The sequence below is a fragment of the Muscardinus avellanarius genome (assembly GCF_963383645.1).
Source record: "Muscardinus avellanarius genome assembly, chromosome: 11".
Taxonomy (NCBI): domain Eukaryota; kingdom Metazoa; phylum Chordata; class Mammalia; order Rodentia; family Gliridae; genus Muscardinus; species Muscardinus avellanarius.
The window spans coordinates 14,950,458-14,972,463 of NC_137797.1; the positions used below are offsets into that span (position 1 = coordinate 14,950,458).

The 22,006-nt window shown below is 46.9% G+C and overlaps 1 protein-coding gene across 3 annotated transcripts in view; it reads left to right on the forward strand.

Moving 5' to 3' along the window:
* LARGE1 (LARGE xylosyl- and glucuronyltransferase 1) overlaps positions 1-22,006 on the forward strand; it is a gene marked incomplete at both ends in the record, with an annotated part of 407,629 nt that overhangs the window by 373,409 nt on the left and 12,214 nt on the right. For all 3 annotated transcript variants that reach the window (XM_080706528.1, XM_080706526.1, XM_080706527.1), the window contains one exon: positions 5,806-6,084. In XM_080706528.1, the coding sequence (XP_080562654.1) occupies positions 5,806-6,084 (279 nt within the window). The remainder of the gene's footprint in view (positions 1-5,805; positions 6,085-22,006) is intronic.

The following is a 22,006-nucleotide window of genomic DNA, read 5'->3' on the forward strand; positions in this document are numbered from 1 at the left end:
TTGGATTGATTTTTAATTTAAGAAACACTTCGGGTGTGTTTGTAAACCTTCGAGTCAGAGGAGGCCTACGGGAATGCCACAATGAATTAGGGGAGCCGACCAGCGGCCTCCTGCGCCATCTCCCTCCAGAATCCATTCAGAACAAATGAATGTCACCAGTCGCAGCCGTCGAACCGGTGAGTCTGCGTCTCTTTCAGACACTCAGGAGGGGGAGGGCACCCCGTCCTCTGACGTGGGGCCAGGGAAACTTGTTCTCCAGTGTCCCTTTGACACAGATGTTAAAGAACTAACCACGGTTGCAGGGCATCATGTGGCTGCTGGCTCTCCTCTGTGCTTTCTGAAAGCACAGAGGAGAGAATGGACATCCAGTTGTTTGGGCCCCACTCTTGAAACAGAATCTCCAGAGGTGGGCCTGGAAATCTGATTTTAATATAACCCCCAGGTTACCTTCCTCAGGCTCATCCAGAACTGAGGCACCGCCTCTGTTCTAGGGCGTGGAAAATCATTCTTTCTCTCTGTGATAGAGTGATCTGTGAAACACGTAAGTCAGGTCTCATCATTAGCGTCTTTGGACGATTTCCCACTGCGTCTAAAATAGCATGCCAACTGCCCATCCTGGCCTTCTGGGCCCCTGCCCACCCCCAGGACATCTTCTCTCCTCTGCCCCTCACTCACACACACTCTTGTCCACACCACTGGTCCTGCTTCTTGCTTGACCAAACTAAGCTGGTTTCACCCCATGGCCATTCTTCTCTGAAGAACTCACTAATACACTTTCACAAAAAAAGGATCCTGCTCTTCATCTAGGTGTCTTACACCACCCAGGCTGCTATTTAACACACACACACACACACACACACACACACACACACACACACACACACACACCATAGCTTGATGGCTTCTAAACACCAGAAACGCATTTCTCACAGTTGTGGCAACTGAGAATTCCAAGGACAAAGTGCTACAGATTGAGGGTCTGGTGAGGGCCATGTCCTGGTACAGAGATGGCTGACTTCTCCATCTGTCCTCAGATGGCATAAGACATGAGAAAGCTCTCTGGGGCATCAATCCCAAAGGCTCCCAATCACTTCCCAACTTCCCTTCCCATCTTAATACCATTTCCTTGGAATTTAGGATTTTAAATATAAATTTGGGGGGAAGGGACACCAACTGTCCTATCTTGGCTCCAGGTCTCAAATTTCACTTCAGAGGGGCCCCTGGGCAGCCCTCACAGTCACTCTCTATTTCCCTGTTCTCTTTCCTCTCTACCTATAGTACTATTGGAATTTATCTCAGAAATGCAGGAGCCTTGTCTGTATAGCATGTCTCTGTAGCATCCCTGACACATCAGAGATAATAAATACTTGTGGGATGAATGCATGTTTGAAAGGCAGAAATAGAACCCAGAGAGGAAATTGAAGCTGTCACACACTGAATACCTGTTCCATACCTAGCTTTGTGCCCAACACTTTATACAAGCATCTCATTTAGGACTGGAGTCCAGTTGCTTAACAAACTATCGTGAATCCTAATAGCTTAGGACAGCTACCATAATGAGTTTATGTTTCGATGGATTGGCAGCTTAGACTGGGTTCAGCTGGGCTCATTCAGGTGTCGGCTGGGCAGTTCTTTGGGGAGGGTTGTCAGGTCATGAACTATGTCAGTGGAGATACCTGGGCCATGTAGCTTGTCACTGAGCTGACATGAGCTTGTTCACATGGTGGTAGTCACAAGGCTCCCAAACTGGCAAGGAGCTCACCCTGCTGCACAAGCATCTTTTAATGCATCTGCTAGTGTAATGTTTGCTAATACTCCATGGACCAAAGCAAGTCTGGTGGCCAGAAAGAGCCACACAGCTAGAGTCAGCGTGGGAGAGAATTACCAAGGGTTGTGCAGAGAGAGAGGAAAGATGGGTCGTATTTTTAATTTTTAATCTTCCAAAAGTACTGTCCCCAATGTACCTATGTGGAAAAGGCACAAAACCCAGTCGCCTCTTGCCCCGGCATACTGACACAGCTCAGAGGTCAAACCTAGGACTGGGTGATGCCCAAGCCCACAGTTGCAAGCTCTGGTCACACACCAGGCAGCTGTCTTGCTGCAGTCTGCCCAGAGATAAATGGCTGGCACCCAGGGTGTGAGCTCCCCATCCCAGAAGAAGCTGGGAAGTCACCTGCCCAGGATGCCCACGCCCACAGAGGCTCTAGAATTCTATCCAGTTCTGGCCTTTGATGTTTCTGACTTGACCATCTTGATCTGCTTCATTATAAATCAGAGACTGACTACATGAGGCTTCCTGGAATTCCCCAAAATAGCCCCTGCCGACTCTAGACGGGTCACACATCTCCAAACCTTGACCTCCCCTTCCTAGCTGGAAGCAATGGTGGGCTGGCTCTATGGGGAAGTAGAAGCAGACTTGGGGCAGGGACCTTCTGGGTTCTAGCTGTGTGACTCTTTCTGGCCACTGGACTTCCTTTAGTCCATGGATTTTAGCAAACATTACACTAGCAGCCCATCAACTCCTCTGTGCTCTTGAGCAAGCTACACCCTCGCTCTGAAACTTAGCTCTTTCATCATAAAATGGTACAGTCAGATTAAAAAAAAAAAAAAAATCTCAAAGATTCTTCCCAAACTGACAGCTATGTGATTTTAGAATTGATCTGTGTCTCCTAAAATATTCTGCACCGGCTTAGTCCTTGCTGTGCTAGGTACTTTATCTTTCTGTCTGGGAGACCAAAGAAAGATGCGCACAAAACTTTGCATCCACAAGAGCTGCAGGGACACCCCTTCGGGAACAGGTGTGGAGAGAGACAGCTCTGACAGGGGCTGAGGAGGGGGAAGAAATAGAGAAGCTGACATCAAGGGAAGAGCACAGTCTTATTTAGGAAAACAGGCAACAGGGAGAAGAGCTTCTGGAATGTTGTCCTCACCTAACACCAACCCATACTGAACAATGAGTGATGTGGGTCCTGGGTCAGACAGACTTGGGTGGGAACCTGTGTCCTCTACTTTACAGCTGTGTAACTTGAAAGAAGTCCCTCCACCTCCATGAGCTTGTTCACCTGAAAAAGAGTGAGGAGCATCTCAATTTTGTAGTTTCTGTGAAGCTGAACTGTGATCACACACTTTGCAAGCAGGAGATAAAGGGTAGAGATTGACTCCATGTTTATCACATTTTATATATTATCATCCTTATGAGAAACCTGTTTGCCCTTGTAGTTTGGCTCTTAGCAGAAAGAGGAAGGAGAGATTGGAGAGGATAGGGCTGTGGTATCAAACCAGTGGGTTGTGTTCCTGTTCGCTCACGAGTGCATGCAGAGGCACCACGGCACAACATCTGGCACCATTCCTGCAAAGCTCAACTAATTCTTTACATCAACAGTACCAAGAACCTTAAGTATTTTGTTTCCATTCTTGTTCTAAGCACTTGTCAGAGCTTGGAAGAAGGGCTTTGTGAGGTAGGGGCTTGCTGCTTGCTTGGAACTGGAATCAGTGGTAGAATCCAGAGCAAAGCTGTCCTGTCTCCACACCATTCAGAAGTGCCTCCTGTCCCCCCTCGTTTCTACAGCTCCCGTGTCTGCATAGGAGAAATTATTCTTGCCTTTTGCTCTTCAACTTGCAAAAGATTTGCACAAATGGCTCTCCCTGCAAATCCAGCAACCCCCCCCCCCACACACACACACTTTACGGAAGATGAAACTAAGGTGCAGAGGGCAACTGTTATGTGAGATTATCATTGTTAATTTTAGATAAATTGCTATAATACTAGATGTCAAACATTAAGCCAAGGATGGGGAGGGAACGGGGTGGGGGTCGGGTAGGGGCTAACTGGGCGATGTGTGCATATATGTCTACAAAAGTTTTTTTTTTATACCATTATGATGTATGAATACAGTGCACCAATAAAAAAATTAAAAAAAAATTTAAAAATAAAAAATAAATTTAAAAAAAACTCCAGATCTTCAGAGCCTGGGAGAGAGCAGGGCTCTACAGCAGACTCAGCTCCAAGTTTGGGGAGGTGAAACGGCCTGCAGAATGTGGTGCATTTTAAAAAGTGACTCTGGTCAATTTGGTCAGCAGGCATTAGAAAGGAGACAAAATGGAGGGCATTTTACTCTGTGAATATCTCAATCTTCCATATTGAAAGAGGAGGCAAATCTGGGCGGATACTGATTTAAAAAAATTACTGAGACAAAACTCTTGGAAATCCACGAAGAAAACCACCACAACGAAATAGGTGTGCCCATTTTCTATTGTTTAGGAGCATGGAAATATGTGGAATCTATTTCCTAGTAATTGCCTGAATAAAGTGGGCATTCTGGCCAGGAGACTACTGATTATGGACCTCTTGCTGGGATGGGGAAAAATTGAAATAGGCTTTTGCTGTTTCTTGACCAGAGATTGTATGGACTAGGCACTTCTGACACCTTTGAAAAAAATATGTCTTTATAGATTTCTCTTCAAACCTTTTTGTAGAACCCTCGCTGTTGGAAGCACATTTTGTTTTTGCGTCTGGCTCCAGTTCTTCCCACTTTCCTTGACTCAGTGCTTCTAAGTAGCCTTGTGGAGTTGGCTGGGGCCTCGGGATAGGACGTACTCTGAGAAAAGAAGACAGAGTTACCCCACGAACACCTCCCTCCTTGGTCACATGTTTTCCTGTTCTTTTTGCCAAACACCTACTAGTATTTTTTTTCCTCACTGACTTCAAGCCTCTCTCAAGGTTGCTGTCTACCCATGTCTGTATCTTAGATGGAGTCTCAATTCCTTCAACAGGAATCTGCAGAGAAGGATGGTGCTCAAGGTTGCCGGAAGGTGCCTGGCACACAAGAATGCATGCATAGTAGGAGTTGTTAGTTTTCATGTTTTTATGGTTTGTTTTGATGCTCCTTATAAGTCAGTACTTACAGTTTCTATATGTTTTCTGTCAGTGTTTTAGAAGGTCAACAGAGCCATTTTATATCTTTGCTGAGAGAGAAGTGTAGGAGTTAGGGCTAAAAGAAGATTTACTGTGGATCATCTACTCTAGTTACACACACACACACACACACACACACACACACACACACACCCCACATTTCTAATAGTCTCTTTTTAGTTGCTATAACAAAATGCCTGAAGGTGGGTACTTATAAAGAAAAGAAGTTTATTTAGCTCACAATTTTAGGAGCTATAAGCCAAGTCCAAGATTGAGCAGCCCCATCTGGTTAGTCTCTGGTCAACCCTTGGCTGCAGCACAATATGGCAGAGAAGCAAGAAGGGAATTCATTGCAGCAGAAGAGAAAGAGGCCCATGGCGAGATCAGAAGTCAGAGGATTCAGTGCTCAGTCTTGCACTTTTTTTTTTTATAACAACCCACTCTCTTGGGAGCTAACCAAGCTCAGCAACTACATCAGTACCTCTCAAGGGCAGCACGCCCAGTGACCTAAGGACTTCCAGTAGGCCCCACCTCTTAAAGGCTCCACCACTTCAATATTGCCACAAGGGGAATCAGGCTTATAGTACATGAACATTTGGGGAACCTACCACATCCAGTCTATGGCACCATTGGAAACTGGAAGTGCGATGTGACTTTTGATGCTACATGTCTCATTGTAAGCAGAGAAAGATTAGAACCAGCAAGATGAGTATATTTATACCGATTTTATGGGGAAAGGAGACAACTATGTAATATTTGCCGAGTGATTCGGATTTGCAACTGGCAGACCAAAGGCAGTCCAAGACGGAGTCCCCCAGGAGGCCTGGCACCCAGTTCAGTGCCTTCAGGGCCCGGCCCAGGTCCCACCCTCCACTTTTCTTTTCTTCCAGGCTCCAGATGCTGGAGGCTATCTGCAAGCACTGGGAGGGCCCCATCAGCCTGGCCCTCTACCTGTCAGATGCTGAAGCCCAGCAGTTCCTACGCTACGCCCAGGGCTCCGAGGTGCTCATGAGCCGCCACAACGTGGGCTATCACATCGTGTACAAGGAGGGCCAGTTCTACCCCGTGAACCTCTTGCGCAACGTGGCCATGAAGCACATCAGCACCCCCTACATGTTCCTGTCTGACATCGACTTCCTGCCCATGTACGGGCTCTATGAGTACCTCAGGTAAGCACCCCCGCTTTGAGCTGGGAGGCAGATGTGGTCAGCCAGTGCTGGACCAGAAACCCCTTGGGATCATCGCCTAGCCCAGCACTTTCCTTCATAGATGAGACCAAGAAAGGAGAGGAGACATGCCCAAGTCTACCCAGTGGTAGAACTCCTGTGGGAGATGTATGAAGTGGACTAAGGAACAGACTGGAGCCCAAGTTTGCAGAATGAAATGTTAGTTTTGTCTAGGAAGCATCCTTTCTGTCTTCCAGTCTAATGCTCTTTCTGTAACATCTTTAAAAACATACCTTCCCTCTTCTAATTTTGGATCAGACAGCCTTCACAAAACCATTTTAAAAAGATCACTGCCTAGTCTTTAAAACAAACCTAAGTGATAATGATGCCTAACACGTATTGAAGTCCTTGCTGGGTGCCAGAGCTGTTCTCTGAGTGCTTGACAAGCAGGGTCTCGGCCCCTCCCCACGCAGTCCTCACCACAGGTGTACTATCTTCTTCATTAACAGTAGAAACTGCAGGAACAAGACCATAAGCTGCCAGCACAAGGTCCCGCAGCTGATTAAGGGGTTGCTGGGGTCTGAACATAGCCCAGCTGACTCCAGAGCCAGGTGCTTAATCACCCGGAAACTGTCTACATGGATTTTAGTGACCAACTGTCCCACTCAAGGAGCAAGAGTCCAGCGGCTGGAGAAAACAGTCCACTGATAGAAACCTAGATGGCTGTGTAAGGAGGTGGCATTTATGTATTATAGAATAATAAACAATATAAATTGAAAGGGACTACAGAATTCATATAGCCCAGAGGCGCCGCATTATACAAGAGGAAACTAAAGCCGGAAGGTATAATGGTCCAACAATATTTTTAACAGATCCTCTTCTATCTACTGCCATTTGTCAACATGAGTTATCTCTAATACCAAGCGAGTGCTGGCCTGGATCCAGGTTCCATGAGAGGTGGTTTGCCTATCTTACCCCACTGGATCCACACATCAAGTCCCAAAATCATACATAGCTACCCCATTTTTCAGTGGAGAGCAGTGGGGCTCAGAAAAGCAAAAATCTCTTGCCTGAATCCAGAGAGCTTGCTTCAGGACTTGGACCAATATCTGTAATAGTCCAGGTTTGGTGGACACGCTGCTTCATACTTGCCTGGCTACTCTGGGTTTTCTGGCTATCCCACAGTCATAGCCTGATTTCTTTCTCTCTGGTTCCCTCACCCAGCCTCCTTTCATTGGTCTCTGTCTCTCTGCCTCTTGGGATTTTTCTGACTTACAGAGTCTTTGTCTCTTTTTCAGTTCCTTCTTGTCTGTGTGTGTGTGTCCCCCTCTCTTAAAAGAGCTCCAATATGCTTTAAACTTTCATGTAAGCTGGGCATGGTGGAGCACACTTGAATTCCTAGTACTTGGGAGGCTGAGACAGGAGGATCGCAGGTTCATGGCCAGCCTCAGCTACTCCGCAACTTAGTGAGATCCTATTTCAAAATAAAGAATAAAAAAAAAAAAAAAAATAGGACTGGGGGTTGCAGCTTAAAGGTAGAATGCCTCTGGGTTCCATCACCAGTACAGCAAAAAAAAAAAAAAAAAAAAAAATACCCACAACTTTCACATAAGCCCCAGCCCTGCCCTGCTCTCTTCGGAGCTGCCTGTGTTCATCCTTATCCTAGAACTGGTTCCTTCCCACGGGCCTGTTGGGGTTTCATAGTATTGTCAGCAGGATCAGCAGGGTAAGTCACCCCTGATTAGCACTGACCACTGCCATGGAAGCTGGAAGGTGTGGGTGCAGAGCATGGTAAACTCTGAACCAAGACCTCTCTGCCCTCACCCAGCGAGGAAATGGAGCCCCCACTCCCCACCCCCATCCAGCTCCAACTGGGGCCTCTCAGAATCCCAGTGTGTGAGGCAAGGGTGCCCCCATGTGGCCAGTGTGACTCCCAGCTTTGATTCCTGTAGCTTTGGAAACTTCAGCAGCTGATAACAGGTTCCCAAAGTAACAAGATGGGTTGTGGCAATGCATCTCACCTCATCCTCCAAAGAGGGGCCTCAGGACTGGATCCTGTGCATCCTATACCTTCTGGGCTCTTCCTCAGAAGCATCCAGGGGCCTTCATTGTGAGGGTTGAAAGGGTTCTGGCGCCATCGAGAGATGCTGTGGTCTCTTCTTTCTCCAAGGGCTATTTTATGACTTTACCTCATAAGCATCATGTTTTAAAGGACAGTGTACTGGAGCAGACTTTTTTTTATGTTGTCTCCTTGTGTTTTGCTGATCAGAGACATCGCTAGCAGCTAATTAAGTCCTTGCTGAATGCAAGGTAACTGGTGTTGCCCATTAATTAGCACTTTGCTTAATGCAGAGTCACTGGAGGTTTTAGTTCAGCCACCTTAACACAGGTGCATGCGGTTCCCCTCAGGGGCTCTGAGATATTGCAAATTACTCCCAGTACTCTATTACTGTCTTCATAGACCTTGCCCAGGAATGCTGAGTGCAACTGGTTAGAGAGACCATATCCTCATCTTAGGGAGCCCACATCTCTCCACTAGATGGTGGAATTATTGCCTGGGGGGCAGGGACAGGACTAAAGTTACTAGGTCTTCATATTTTTGCAAAGGAGCTGGGAATCTGGATTTTCATATAAGCTGTTTTTTAAAAAAATATTAAAAACTAATTAAAAATAAGTTTTTAATGGTGCTGAGCCAAACCAAACATATCTCCGAGTTGCATTGAACCCTGCACCCCACCCCTCCAGACTTCCACTTTGTAACCATCAACCTAGATAATTTCTAGGCACCAGGATTTGAAAACCAGTAAGGAATATGATTCTATCCAAAGTCTTAAGAAAGCATGTACTGTCTTTTTCATATGAAGATAATTATATCGACTTGCCATTGGCTTAGAGAGATGTTTTTCAATTGAGTGGGAGGGATTTATTTCTGATTTCTATGTTATCAGTGAAGATACCTTGTGACCAGTGTTATATCACTGGTTTAGGATGAGGTTAAGAATGCTGTTTAACCTCACAAAGCCAGTAGACCATCCAAAGGATGGCTTCTTAAGTACTGATACCTGACAAAATATACACCCCAAGCTCTATTAAAATACTAATAGTAGATACAATGACCGTTACATGTACTGAACTTTTACCATGTGCCCAGAAATTCTGCTGACTGCCTTGTACCCTTCACCTGTAGCCCTCCCACTTCTCTGTGGCATGAGTATTTCCACCAGTGACCAAACCAAGGCCCCAGACAGGTTAAGCAGTTCTGACCAAGGAAAAGGCAGCCTCCCATCTCTACAGCCTACTCACACCACAGAAGGAGTCAGATCCATCTTGTACCCCAAGATAACAGAGCAGGCTGACTGGCAGCCCTCTGGTTGCACCCCCAAACACCTACTCATCTCACCCTTCTTGAGGTCCTCCTTGGTTTCCAAAAACAGTTCAGCATTGTAGCTCTCTGAGCAGTTGCTTAGCAACCAGCTAATATTACAGCAAAAACAAACAGTGCAATTGGAAAAATAATGAAATCAACTCTATTCATGGACATAGCTGCAGAGAGAGTTTCACTAAAATCTTTCTCCCACCCCTTCTCCTGTGCCTTCTGAAGGATGAGCTTGTAGATGTGTGGCTTACGCTCTTGTTTTTGGAAATGTTCAGAAGTTCAGCGAGGCAGAGAGGAAGTCACACTGACCCACTTTTGAACTCAGCGTCCAACCCATTTGCAAAGCCCATGACTCAGGGCAGCTTGATCTTTCTTTCCCACCTTTCTTTCCCCTAGTTAATAAAGGAGCTAATAAAAGCCTCTTGCAGGGGTAGGTGCGCAGCTGGAGTTAACTTTCTGTCTCATGGCTGCTCCCCACTGCCTTCAGTACAGCCCGGGCAATTGCATGTGACCATCTCTCATTTTCTCTCACTGATGTGAGAAGTACATAGCACATTGTCCCTGAGCTACCATGGTTTCGTTGATACATTTCCAACCTCATAATGATGTGAAATGATAAGCATTCAGTAGAAACCATTCTTCACATTTTAGATTTTAATCTTTACTCGGGCTTGGGCTTTGAGGTCTGCACTGTCTCCTGCTGCTGGGGGGTGTGGGGCGGCAAGCACAATTGCAGAGGAAACCATCCATTCTCCACAGTGCACTGTAGCTAAGCTAAGATGTCAAGTAGAGGAAGTGTATCAAAACCCATCATGTCCCCATTAAGATGTATGACTACACTGCACCAATAAAAACAAAAATTACGTACCCGTGTCCCATATGTCAGGCACCTATAAAAACCTAAACTGGGCAACAGAGTGACCATACATGGTATATTTGTTGTTTATTTCCGTTTTTATAGGTGTCCTACATATGGGATACCTGGACATAATGAATTAAATGCATTTTCCACTCGCCATATTGTCAGCCGTGGTGTCAGGAAGTAACCCCATCACAACCCCAGGAGCAGTTATATGCCATACTCAGCAGTATTTACTTGGCCTCGGGAATGGATCTTACCCTCCCTCATTTCCCTTATCTGTGAAAGGGGGATCTTTGTATTTCCTCCTTCATAAGCTCCTGGGAAGCTTCCAAGTATTTGGAAAGAGCCTCACAGTTTGCAAAACATTCTTCCCTACTTGAGAATACAGTGTGTGTCTGCCTTGAGAGGCACTGTCCCAGACACTAGGGCTGTAACTGTGGGCAAACCAGGAGGGCTCTTGCCCTCTGGAGATTTACCCTCCCCATTTGTGCTACCTCTGCGATTATTACAATTGTTATCACTGTGGGTGTGGAGAAAAAAGATAGTGGAGCCCAGACTACCAACAGGTAGCCCAATGTGGGTCAGTAGAAAAGAGCTCAAAATTAGCCAGACATGGTGGCACACAATTGTAATCTCTGTATTTAGGATTCTGAGATGGGAGTTTTTTGCAGGTTCGAGGACAGCCTCTACAACTTTAGCAAGACTCTTAGCAAGCTAATGAGAACTTGTTTCAAAATAAAAATAAAAAGGGCAGGCATAGGTCAGAGGTAGAATTCTCCTACATTTAACTCCCAGTAAACCACCCCCTGAAAAATAGATGAGCTACTAGTTGAGATTAGGCTTGAAGATCCGCAGGTCAAACAGTACCCAACACTGTGGCATGTTCAAGGGACTTGGAAGTAGCTGGTGTGGCAGAAGTTCCAGAATGACAAAGGTGTGAGGGACAGAAAATCCCAGCCTAGGCTATCCATGTCTATAAGGCCAGGGTGGGTTCTGGCCTCTCACCTGAGGAATTCTTGTCTCAGATCAGTGCCAGGTGGGCACGATAGCACATGCCTGCAATCCCAGGACATCCCTGTCATCTGAAATTATAGCAGGTTAGTCTCAGAAATTTAGCAAGACTCTCAGCAACTTAGCAAGACCGTGTTTTCAAATGAAAGGGGATAAGGGGTGTAGCTTGGAGGTAGATTACTCGTATAGTCAATCTTCAGTACCAAAAAAAAAAAAAGAGTTGATCTGCCAAATCTTAGAGTATCTCTGCTCTCCTCTCTGACTTTGTTTTCTAAGGAGAAAAAAAAAAAAAAAAAAAAAAGCCACATTAGGCAGGAGGGACCTGTACAGGAAATAAGAATGGCAACTCAGTTTTCTTCTGAGGATGCCTAACCACCTCCAACTGGCGTTTTCCCTAGCACATAATGGCTGCCTTTCCTTTTTCATTCTTGAGTGAGTAGAGATGTGAATGAGTTCAGGTAGAGGTGGCACCAGGTGAGCCGACTGGCTGCCTGCCAAGAGGCGCCGCCAGGTGGCATCTCCTTGGGTCTATTCATCATTTTAATCCTGCTATATCTGTAGCGTTTAACGTTTATGGAGCACTTACTGTGTGCCAATTACGGTTATGCGCACTTTTGCGTGTATTTTATCCTATATCACAGTGCATTCTACACACGGGGATGTTTGGCTAAGTCCCGTGCCCAAAGGTGCCGCATTAGGAAGTGGGCACTTGGCTAGTCCTGGCATGTCCAGTGGTCTGTTCTTGGCCTCTTCATTGATTTCATGGCCTTATGGGCCCGTGTCCAGCTTTACTCCGATGGTTATAATCATTCACATGGCTCCCACAGGCCACACGGTGAGTCTAGGAACTACCTTAACCATTGCAGGAGAGAATCCATGTAATCTTGCCACAAAACCCAGCAAACACAAGCACTCATACTATCCCCCAGTCACAGAGGAGGGAACTGTGCCCCGGAAGGAGTCTGCCCTCACTCCCTCTCCAGTAACCCTCCCCCAACATTTAATTGGGCAAGCTTTCTAGGATTCCTACTAACCATCACTTTTTTTTTTTTTTTTTTTTGCAGTACTGGGGATGGAGTACTATTTATTATTATTATTAATTTTTTGCAGTTCTCAGGGGCATTCTACCTCCGTATGACACCCCAGCCCTATATTTTATTCTTTATTTTGAAACAGGGTCTCACTGAGTTGCAAAGGGCCTCACTAAGTAGCTGAGGCTGTCCGTGATCCTCCTGTCTCAGCCTCCCAAATGCTGAGATTACAAGCGTGTGCCACCATGTACTACTAATGTAAATATGGGGCGATGCTGAGAATTACCTTAGATGATAGAGAGTATTATCATTGTTTAAAAACATTTTAAGTTTTCTTGTTCTCACCTCCCCCTCTCTGATTGACAGGTCCTCCCTCTAGGTATGTTAATTGCATCAGTTAAGGAGCCTCCTGATCTTGCTGGGGCTTGGGAGCCCCTCCTGCTCCCTGATAACGTGCTCAAGTCTTACCTCATCCACTGTGGCTCTCTCTGTGGGCAGCCTTATCTTCCTCATTTGCAAGTCCTGGCCATTGTCCTCATACACCTCCTGGAAGCCTGGCTGCCAGGAACTCATTTCCTAGGCAACTCTCATAGCTTCCGAGCAAACCTATTACCTGGCCTCCCTGCTTAGGGATGTGAAGGACCGGGCTGCGTCGGGGTCTGCCTTCTGCACAGATACTAAGTGTGTCTCAGCTCTGCCCCCCCCCCCCCCCCCGCTCTGTGTCCAAGCATTCTCACCCCAAGGTGGGCTGATGGGTCCTCAGAGCGGCTGTGCAGACAATTTCGTGTTGTGCTAGTTGAAAACCAGGTGTATGTCTAATGCTGTTGAAGTTAGGCACAGTACCACAGTGTGAGGGACAGCTGGAGACAAAGGAGCTTCTCGTAGCCTTCTTCCCTTCCTCCCCCCTCAATCACACACACACACACACACACACACACACACACACACACACACACAAACACACACACAGAGCTCACCAGTTCAGTCTGCACCATGCCTATGTGTAGCTCCACGAATGAGCTGAGCTCAGAATATTATAGATGAATCTCAGCCCCACGCCTCGGCTTGCTCTTCACACAAGGATTAGCCAACTGTGCCATCTACTTCTTGTGAGCATCCTGGGAGGATATGAGGACACAGCCATCCAGAAAAGACCCAAGCAGGCAGGAAGAAACAGATGTTTACCAGGCCCACATGCCACAGGCTCTGAGCTAGGCTTCAGACAAGTGTTACTGGTTTTATGACAATCATGTCACCTAGTCAAAGGCATATGCTTTTAAGCCCATTACACAAATGAGTAGATTAGAACACAGAAGACAAGTGTGCCAGAGGCCAGTGGCATTTAAGTGGCAGAACATACTCTTAGCCCAGGTTTTGGTCATTTCCTAAGAGCCTTCATCCCAGTACCATCCTCTCTTCCACACGAGACAATTGCGGATCACGGCCCCTATTTCCTGTACATTTACTGAGTGCCTCTCGTGTGCCTGACACTGTGCTGGAACTAGGACATGAGCTAGGCTTGTTGTGGGTACAAGCCCAGCAAGGCTGATAGGCACAGAAACAGGCATCACCACCAGTAAGCTGAGCGGTCCCAGATAAACCAGTCCCCGAAGATGCTGACCTGTCATGAAGGGGGACATGCACCTCTCTGAGGCCGGGAGAGGTGAGGAGGGAGGGGAGGGGCCAGAACCTCTCATGGGCTGAGGCTGCGCAAAGCTTGAGAGACAGAGCGATGCTGCCGCGGGCTTTCTGAAAGGGATGCGCACTGCAGCATGGGCCTTTCCCTCCTCCCCTCCGCTTTTAATATCACTTTCATAGGAGTCCTGGGAACTCATACAAGAACCACTTGGATTCCATACAACTCAGGTTTGATTAAACAGCAGCCTCTCTGACATTTAATGCCGTGGAGTTCGGCTATGGAATGAGAGCTTGTAAGTCGGGCTCTTTCCTGGTGTTCTGACAGCAGCCCCATGCCTCCAGCCCCGGGGTTCCCAACAGGATGTCAGCCCCTGCCATTCACAGCAATGATGCAGAGATGCCAGCTCAACTTCTTCTGTTATGGGAGCAGATACTTGTGTGGGAAGAGATGGTGCATCTCCCAGCACTGCCTCAGGAGTAGGGGCTACAAGAGATCCCCGAGTGCTAACTAGCATCAACATGGTTGATGCTTGAAGCAGTCACCTTGGCAAGAGAGGGTTGGCGGGATGAGCAACAGAACTCCAGGAGTGTGTGCACAAGCCCAGGGCGTCCTTAGAGTCAGATGCAGAATCAAAGTAAGAAGGGAAAAGTCTGTTTATATATGACAGTGAAGGGACATGGCTGATGTTGGTCAGATCCATGGAATCAAAGGCAGGTTATAATAGTTTGAGAAGCTCATGGGCAGTGAAGAAAGGAAATGGCCAGTGCAGGAGGCTTGGTGAGCCAAGGGTCCATGCCCTATCCCTCCTCTCACCTTAAAATTTGTTCTGTGACCTCAGCCCCAGATAGCTCTTCTGAGGTAGGATCGGCTGTGTGGAGGAGGTTATCACTTAAGGAGCTTAAGCACGCCAGGCCTGGCGTCCTGCCTTCTCTCTGTGTCTCATTGCTGCTGTGCCCGCTAGCTGCCCTGACCCTCAAATTTCAAACTGTTCATTGCTCCATTTCCAAGGTTGGAAAGATAGACACAAGTTACCACATCAGCAGCCTTGGCCTTAACAGGTCCCCTGATTATTAATCTTTCTCACTTCATTCTAAGCTGTTGCAAGCTCTATTGATACGACTATCGTTATCATCTGATGGGGGTACTACCTAGTAGCTGCCAGCAGTTGCTGATGTACCCAACCTCTCAGAGCTTTGACATCTTCATCAGCAAACTGAGAATCCTAGCATCAGTGCCATAGGTTGCAGTGATGAAATGCATATAAAATACACAGCGCAGCCCTCGATACGTAATACAGGTAAGCACAGATTGCCACTTACTGCTCTCCCACCAGGCCTGCTCTTAGAGATTCAGTCTCCCAGATGTAGTATGCTCTCTTATTGCCAGAGTTTTGCAAAAACCTAGAGCACCCTCTCCTGGCTGGCTAACTGCTGCTTTTGAAAGAGAAGGCAGCTCTGGACACCCACCATGGAGTGCATCCAGAGAGCCCTACGCTCTGTCTCCCACCCTCCCTACTCTGTAGGGACAGAGGTGATAACTGTTTGTTCAGCTCTATACCTAATGTCTATGTGCCTGGCTTCATTAATATTCATTAGTTAAAGAATACATTATCTGACTTCATTCTCTTAATAACCAAGTCCATCAAGTATTATGATCAAGATAAGAAAACAAAAGCCCAGGGAGTTGAAATTGCTCCCGATTACACAGTTACCGAAGTGGCGGCCTCAAGATAGAATCTGCATCATCTGATTTAAAAGATCAGGCTCCCTGTCCCACTATTCAGCTTCCTTTCACACCAGCATTCTACAGGGACATCCAGTCCTCAACTTGCTGAAAATCATGTTAGTTGGCTCCTCTGGAAACATCAGAATATATGAAGACACTCACAAGTGGTAGCCAGAATGGGAGGGCAGCTGCCCACTTTGCGTGGGGCAGTCAGTCTCCCCTCTGCCTGTCCTGACACCATCTGCCTTGGCCATCCTGCCCTTACCCTGCCCACCAGCCTTCCTGCTTACAAGTGCTGGCCTGGCCACACTGCTGCCTACAGTGGCTCCTGGTACAGGCAGATCTGAACATTTAAACAGGAACCTGTGCTTTCTCACTTATTCTCCACTTTGGAGGTCGATGATTTTTTCTGATTTTGCTCTCCTGAAGATGGCATCCAGTTGGGTTTGTGATACCTAAGTCCATACTGCTAAGAGAGGGAGATTCTGCAGGGGGAGCTGAGTAGAGTAGAATGCTTAAGAGGAAAGGTGGGAATTGGGCTATTAATCCTTTGGTGGAAGTTGGCAGTAACTCGAATCTCATTTTCAGGCAAGTTGTGATCATTTGTGAAACTCCTAGTGGAGTCTAATTGGAAAACAGAAGTCTTTTCTCCAAGCTTCTACAAAAGGGCTAGGGATTGGTAGTGGGGTTTTATTTATTTACTCCCTTAGGCACCACATAAGCTAATTGTCCTCAACCTGCAGTCACTTCAGTTGAAATTTTTTATTTGGTTTTTGTTTTACCAAAAAGATGCATGGTAGAAGAAGTTGTGTTCTTGCCATAGGTGAGGTCCCTACTTACTTGTCTTGTCATCCTAACCCAACCCAAGGCTCCTGCTTGTACCACTGTAGCCAGCCCCATGTCTAACTACCACTGTGCATTCAGAATGGGAAAAGAGGGGACAGCATGGTGACATGGTTATGCGCCTAACTAGCCATCCAACTCTGCCCTTGTTTGGGCAGAGTTGGATGGCAGAGTTGATTTGGTTTGTCTCCACAGAACTAGGGGGGTGCCACTCTGAATGGCCTTTGGGTCAAAATCTGCAGATTCAGTCGGGTAGAATGAGGCATGCCTGTAATGTCAGTACTTGGGAGGCTGAGACAGGAAGATCACAGGTTTGAGGACAGCCTCAGCAATTTAGTGAGGCCCTCTGCAACTTAGTGAGACCCTGTTTCAAAGTAAAAAATAAAAATAAAAATAAAACAGGGCTAGGGGTATAGTTTTGGGGGAAAATGCCTCTCCTCTGGGTTAAATCCTCAGAACCATTAAAAAAAAATCTACACCTGTTCAAGTTCTTTGTATAAAATGGCATAGTATCTACATTGAGCCTCTGCACATCTCCCCTATACTCTAAACCACCTCTAGATGACCTGTAATACCTAGTACAATGTAAGTGCCACATAATAGTTATTTTAATGTATTGGTTAGGAAATAATGACAAAAAAAATATCTATCCGTGGTTACTACAGGCACAGCTTTTTTTCCCCAAATGCCTTTGATCAGTGATTGATTGACTCAGAATTCACATCCTGCTGATACAGTCTCCTGGCTGTTCTTCAGCCTCACAGGTCCCTCCAGGTAGCCCCTTTCTCACACCACCTTCTCGTTCTACTCTCTCACTTGGGATGGCTTTCAGCCTCATGACTTTAAATATCACCTACCATTGATCCGCAACATGTCTTGCCCTCTCTCTTGACCTCAGAACTCATGCCAGTGGCCGCCTCAGTGCTTCCTCTTAGTTCTCAAGTAGACAGCGCAGATGAACTGCTCAAAACAAAGTCCTGATGTGCCCCAAATAACCTGCTTCGTCTTCTCAGTTCTCAGCAATTCCATCCTTCCCACTACTGGAATGAAAAGCCGTGGGTCATCCTCGACCCATCTCTTTCCCACCCTGCATCCAGGGATGAGGAGATCCTGGCAGCTCTAGACCTGGGCCAGCTCTTACCACCTGCACTGTTACCGTCCTGGCCCAGTATGTTTTTCCATGGATTACCCCAGGGGCTTCCTACTGATCTTTGTTTCCACCCATGCAACAACACAGACTTTTCTCAGCAACCAGGGCAATCCTTTTACCACAAAAAGCAGATCAGCCTGCTTTTTAGCATAGAGATCACCAGTGTTCCCATCTCATTGAGGGTAAAATACCAACACCTTAGTATCAGTTCTTTTTTTGTGTGTGTGGTTGTACTGGGGGTGGAACCCAGGGGCTTTTCTACCTCTGGGCTATACTCCCAGACCTATTTTGTACTTTATTTAGGAAAAGGAGTCTCTCTAAGTTGTTAAGAGCCTCACTAAGTAGCTGAGGCTGGCTTCGAACCTGTGCCATCCTCCTGTCTCAGCCTTCCAAGCACTCGGATTACAAGTGTCCACCACCACGCCTGGCTCTTATATCAGTTCTAATTCTGCTATAACAAATTACCACAGGCATGGTGGCTTCAAACAACACAAGTGTCCTATCTTACAATGGGAGGTTAGGACTCCCAAATGAATCTTACAGAGCTGAAGTCAAGATGTCAAAGAAGGTAGAGCTAAATTCTTTCCAGAGGTTAGAGGGGAGGATCTGTTGCTCCACCCTCTAGAGGCCACCCACAGGCAACTCACACTTCTTGGCTCACAGCTGCATGACTCCAAGTTCTGTTTCCTTTTCCCATTTTCTTCTCTGACTCTGACCTTCCTCCTCCCACATGCATGGACCCTTGTGACCACATTAGACCTGCCTGTATAATCTAGAATAGATCATCTTTCCATCACATCATCCAGACTGTAATTACATCTCCTGAGTCCCCGTTGCCACATATGATGATATATTCACAGGTGTCTGGGGTCAGAGCATGTACAGCTTTGGAGGGAGTAGTTAGTATTCTGCCACCATGGCCTTCCGTGATCCACAAGGCCCTTTAAGATCTACTGCAACCCCCTTGCCTCTTTACCCCCATTCCTAGGTCTCCTCTCTGTCTTTTATTTTGTGCATGTCACACTAGCCCCTGTGCTGTTCATCAAGTATACCCCAGCTGTAAGGGGTGCTTGCTTAACCTGGAAGACTCTGACCTCAGTTAACCACAGGACCTGCTCCCTCAGCTACTCCAAGTGTGTGAGCAAATATCCCTTCTTCAAGAGGCCTGCCTGGCCACCCTATTTAATCATAATCTAGTCCCTGCCTCTGGGATTCCTACATCCCTTACACAGCCCTATTCTCTCTTATAGCAATTCCCATCCTATAGCACACTGTATGAGTCACCCATTTTATTGGCCTTCTGTCTAAGATGTTGGCTCCATGAGGGCAGGAACCTGTGCACACAGCCCCTAGCATGCGGTGGACTGAGCAGGTGAGCAAATGAGCACAAGAAGAGAGTGGTGGAGTCGGCGCTTTGCTGGGCCTCTCGAGCAACAGGCAGGGCCAGGACTGGTGTCTGCCATCATGACCCCAGACAAGCCGGCCTGAGAAGAAGGGAAGCCACTGGGACCGTAGCCAGTATGTACGAGCGCTTGACATCTGTCGGGCACTATCTGAGCACCTTTCACTGTAGGAACTCAACTCAGCCCCACAAGCACCCTCAGAGATTAACATTGTCATCTCCATCCCCATCTCATAGACATGGAAACTCCACAACACAGCTGGCAGTTGTTACCCAGGATGCCAGCCACACACACACAGGGTCCACAGCCTCAGCTCCCCCACTGTAACCTGAGATGGCAACGTCAAAGGAACAACACAGCACCCAGCAGAGATGCTTTCCCATGATCTCTTAATGCCAGCCAGCAACTTTATTTTTGTCTTTTTATTCAGGCGTTATAGTCTCACATCATATTGGAAATCATGTTGACAATGACGTACATGCACATGTTCTTGGTGCCCCCCCATTTCCCTCACTCCCAGTACAGAGTACCCAGATTGACATGGATATATATTCACCACATGCATATACATAGCCGATGGTAGTGTTTCTATTAGTGAACCTAAGTCTTCCTCCACCCCTCCCTTATCTCTCCTCCCTGGCTCTGCTGAGGTTTCTTCTCATCATCTGGAGTCTCTCTTGTATCTAAATTACTCCCCCATCCTACCCATACTAAGGAAAACATGACCTTTCACCCTCTGTCATTGTTAATGCCATCAATTTTAATGCCAGGATGTTTCCCTGGTTACAGACACCTGCCTCAGAGGCTAAAAGGACAGTTTTCTAAAGGCAGATGGAGGGAGGATATGCATGTGTGAGTGCGCGCGTGCGCGCGCGCGTGTGTGTGTGTGTGTGTGTGTGTGTGTGTGTGTGAGTCCATGTGTGTGCGTGTGTGTGTGTGTGTACACATGTGTGATCAACTGCCAAGATTGGTCTCAGGATCTGGTAATTCTAGGCTCTGGAAAGTTCCATCTAGGTAACAGGCTACACTCTCCTGCTTTTTCTTTGGCTTCTGCTGAGCCCCACAGAGATCCCAGAATCTCTATCCACTGCCACCCTCTCAGTGGGCATAGAAAGCCTCAGTGCACTCACATGTTCTCTCCCCTGCTCACCGGTTCTAACAGGCAAGGGTGAAAGGGATATGAACAATTAGCATCCTTGAGCAAGTTGAAAGGAGGAGTCAGGGAAAAATGAGATGAGAAGAGCAGACTGGGGGACTTGGAAGATGAACTCTTCTGGCTCATGACTTCCTCGCTGGTCAGCTCTACTACACTGGATGAAGTGCATGCAATCTGTCAAGAATACCTGAACTGTTTTTGACATGTAAGATACAAAGGGCTGGCTGGAGACCAAGATTGATACTCTGTGTTTCCATTGATGGGCAGGATGACAAGCCCCAAATCTCTCCTAATTGTAAGCAGTATGTTTACCTTTCCTGAATACTCCTCTGCCTTCATTCTCTTGCCGTGAACTCATCAGTAAGCTCAGTGCTTACTGATACAAAAGGCGAAGAGGGCCATTGCTCATCATTTATTCTAAGTCATGCAGGACATTGGGCTCTAGAACCCTGAGAGACAAGAACTGGCATCACTATCTCTAGTTGTGGACAAGGAGCTTGTCATCAGGAGAGGTTTTTGCAACCTACCCAAGGTGAGAAGAGAGAAGGGCAGCAGATGTTGAAGCAGGGGCTGTCTGGCTTCAAGTACCTTCGCAGTGTTCTCCATTGTATTGGCCAGGTCCTCATATTTGGATAGATACCTTTGAATTCCTCAGCCTAAAATATTTTAGTACATTTGTGAGTGATTTTTCAGAAGTCTATTACAAGAAACAAGGGCAATACTCCAGCCCAGGGTCTCCAAACAGAATCAATAAGAGAGGGTAAAATATAGAGAGAAATGGATGGATGGATGGATGGATGGATGGATGGGCGGACAGATGGATGAACGGACAAACAGGAGGAGACAGATTTTAAAGAACTTACACAGCTGTGAGGTTGGCAAGTCTGGATTCCATAGTATAGGCCAGCAGGCTGGAAATGCAAGTAGGATTTCTATGTTACAGTCCTGAGGAGGCAGAATTCCTTTCTTTTCCAGGGGAGATCAGTATTTGTTCTAAGGCCTTCAACTCACTGATCACCCACCATATCAAGGGTGATCTCCTTTCCTTGTAGTGAGCTGACTGCAGATGCTCACGACATCTACAAAAATATCTTCCCTGCAACATGTAGGCTAATATTTGACCAAACAGTGGGGTACCATAGCCTAGCCCACTTGTGAGTCGAACCATCACAAGCAGCTACCCTCAAGATCTCAGAGCTCAGCACCTGCCGGCCAGTGCACCATGCACCTCCACATGGACTCCTGCTTTCCCCACTAGCATGTCATACAATTGCATGAACTCTGGGACTCAGAATGGCTCCAGTGGAGTCTGGATTCAGTAGTATAAGGGATATGTGACCCAAAGTCACTCAGCTTGTCAGGCTGGACCCAGAAGGCAGGTTTCTTGGATCCCAGCCCAGCTTTCTCACCATACTGCCCATCCGCTCCCAGAAAATTCTGCAGTCCTTGCAGGATTCAACTTCCAAAGTCATGGTGGCAGCAAGTTGTTCACCCCTTAGCCAGCAGCATGCACTGCAGAAGGGCCTGGGCTGCTGTTCCCATCTGGATAAACAGATGTGCTCAGAGTCTGCATCCTGCAGCCATTTTGTTGCTGAGACAACTTTGTAGTGAGGCCCTTTCAGGACATCAATATAGAAACCTCTTTGAAATGGACCTATCTAGTGACATCTCCATCTTGGTGGCAGTTTGTGCTTCAGGGAGAATAAAGGGAACTTGCAGAAAGCACTCT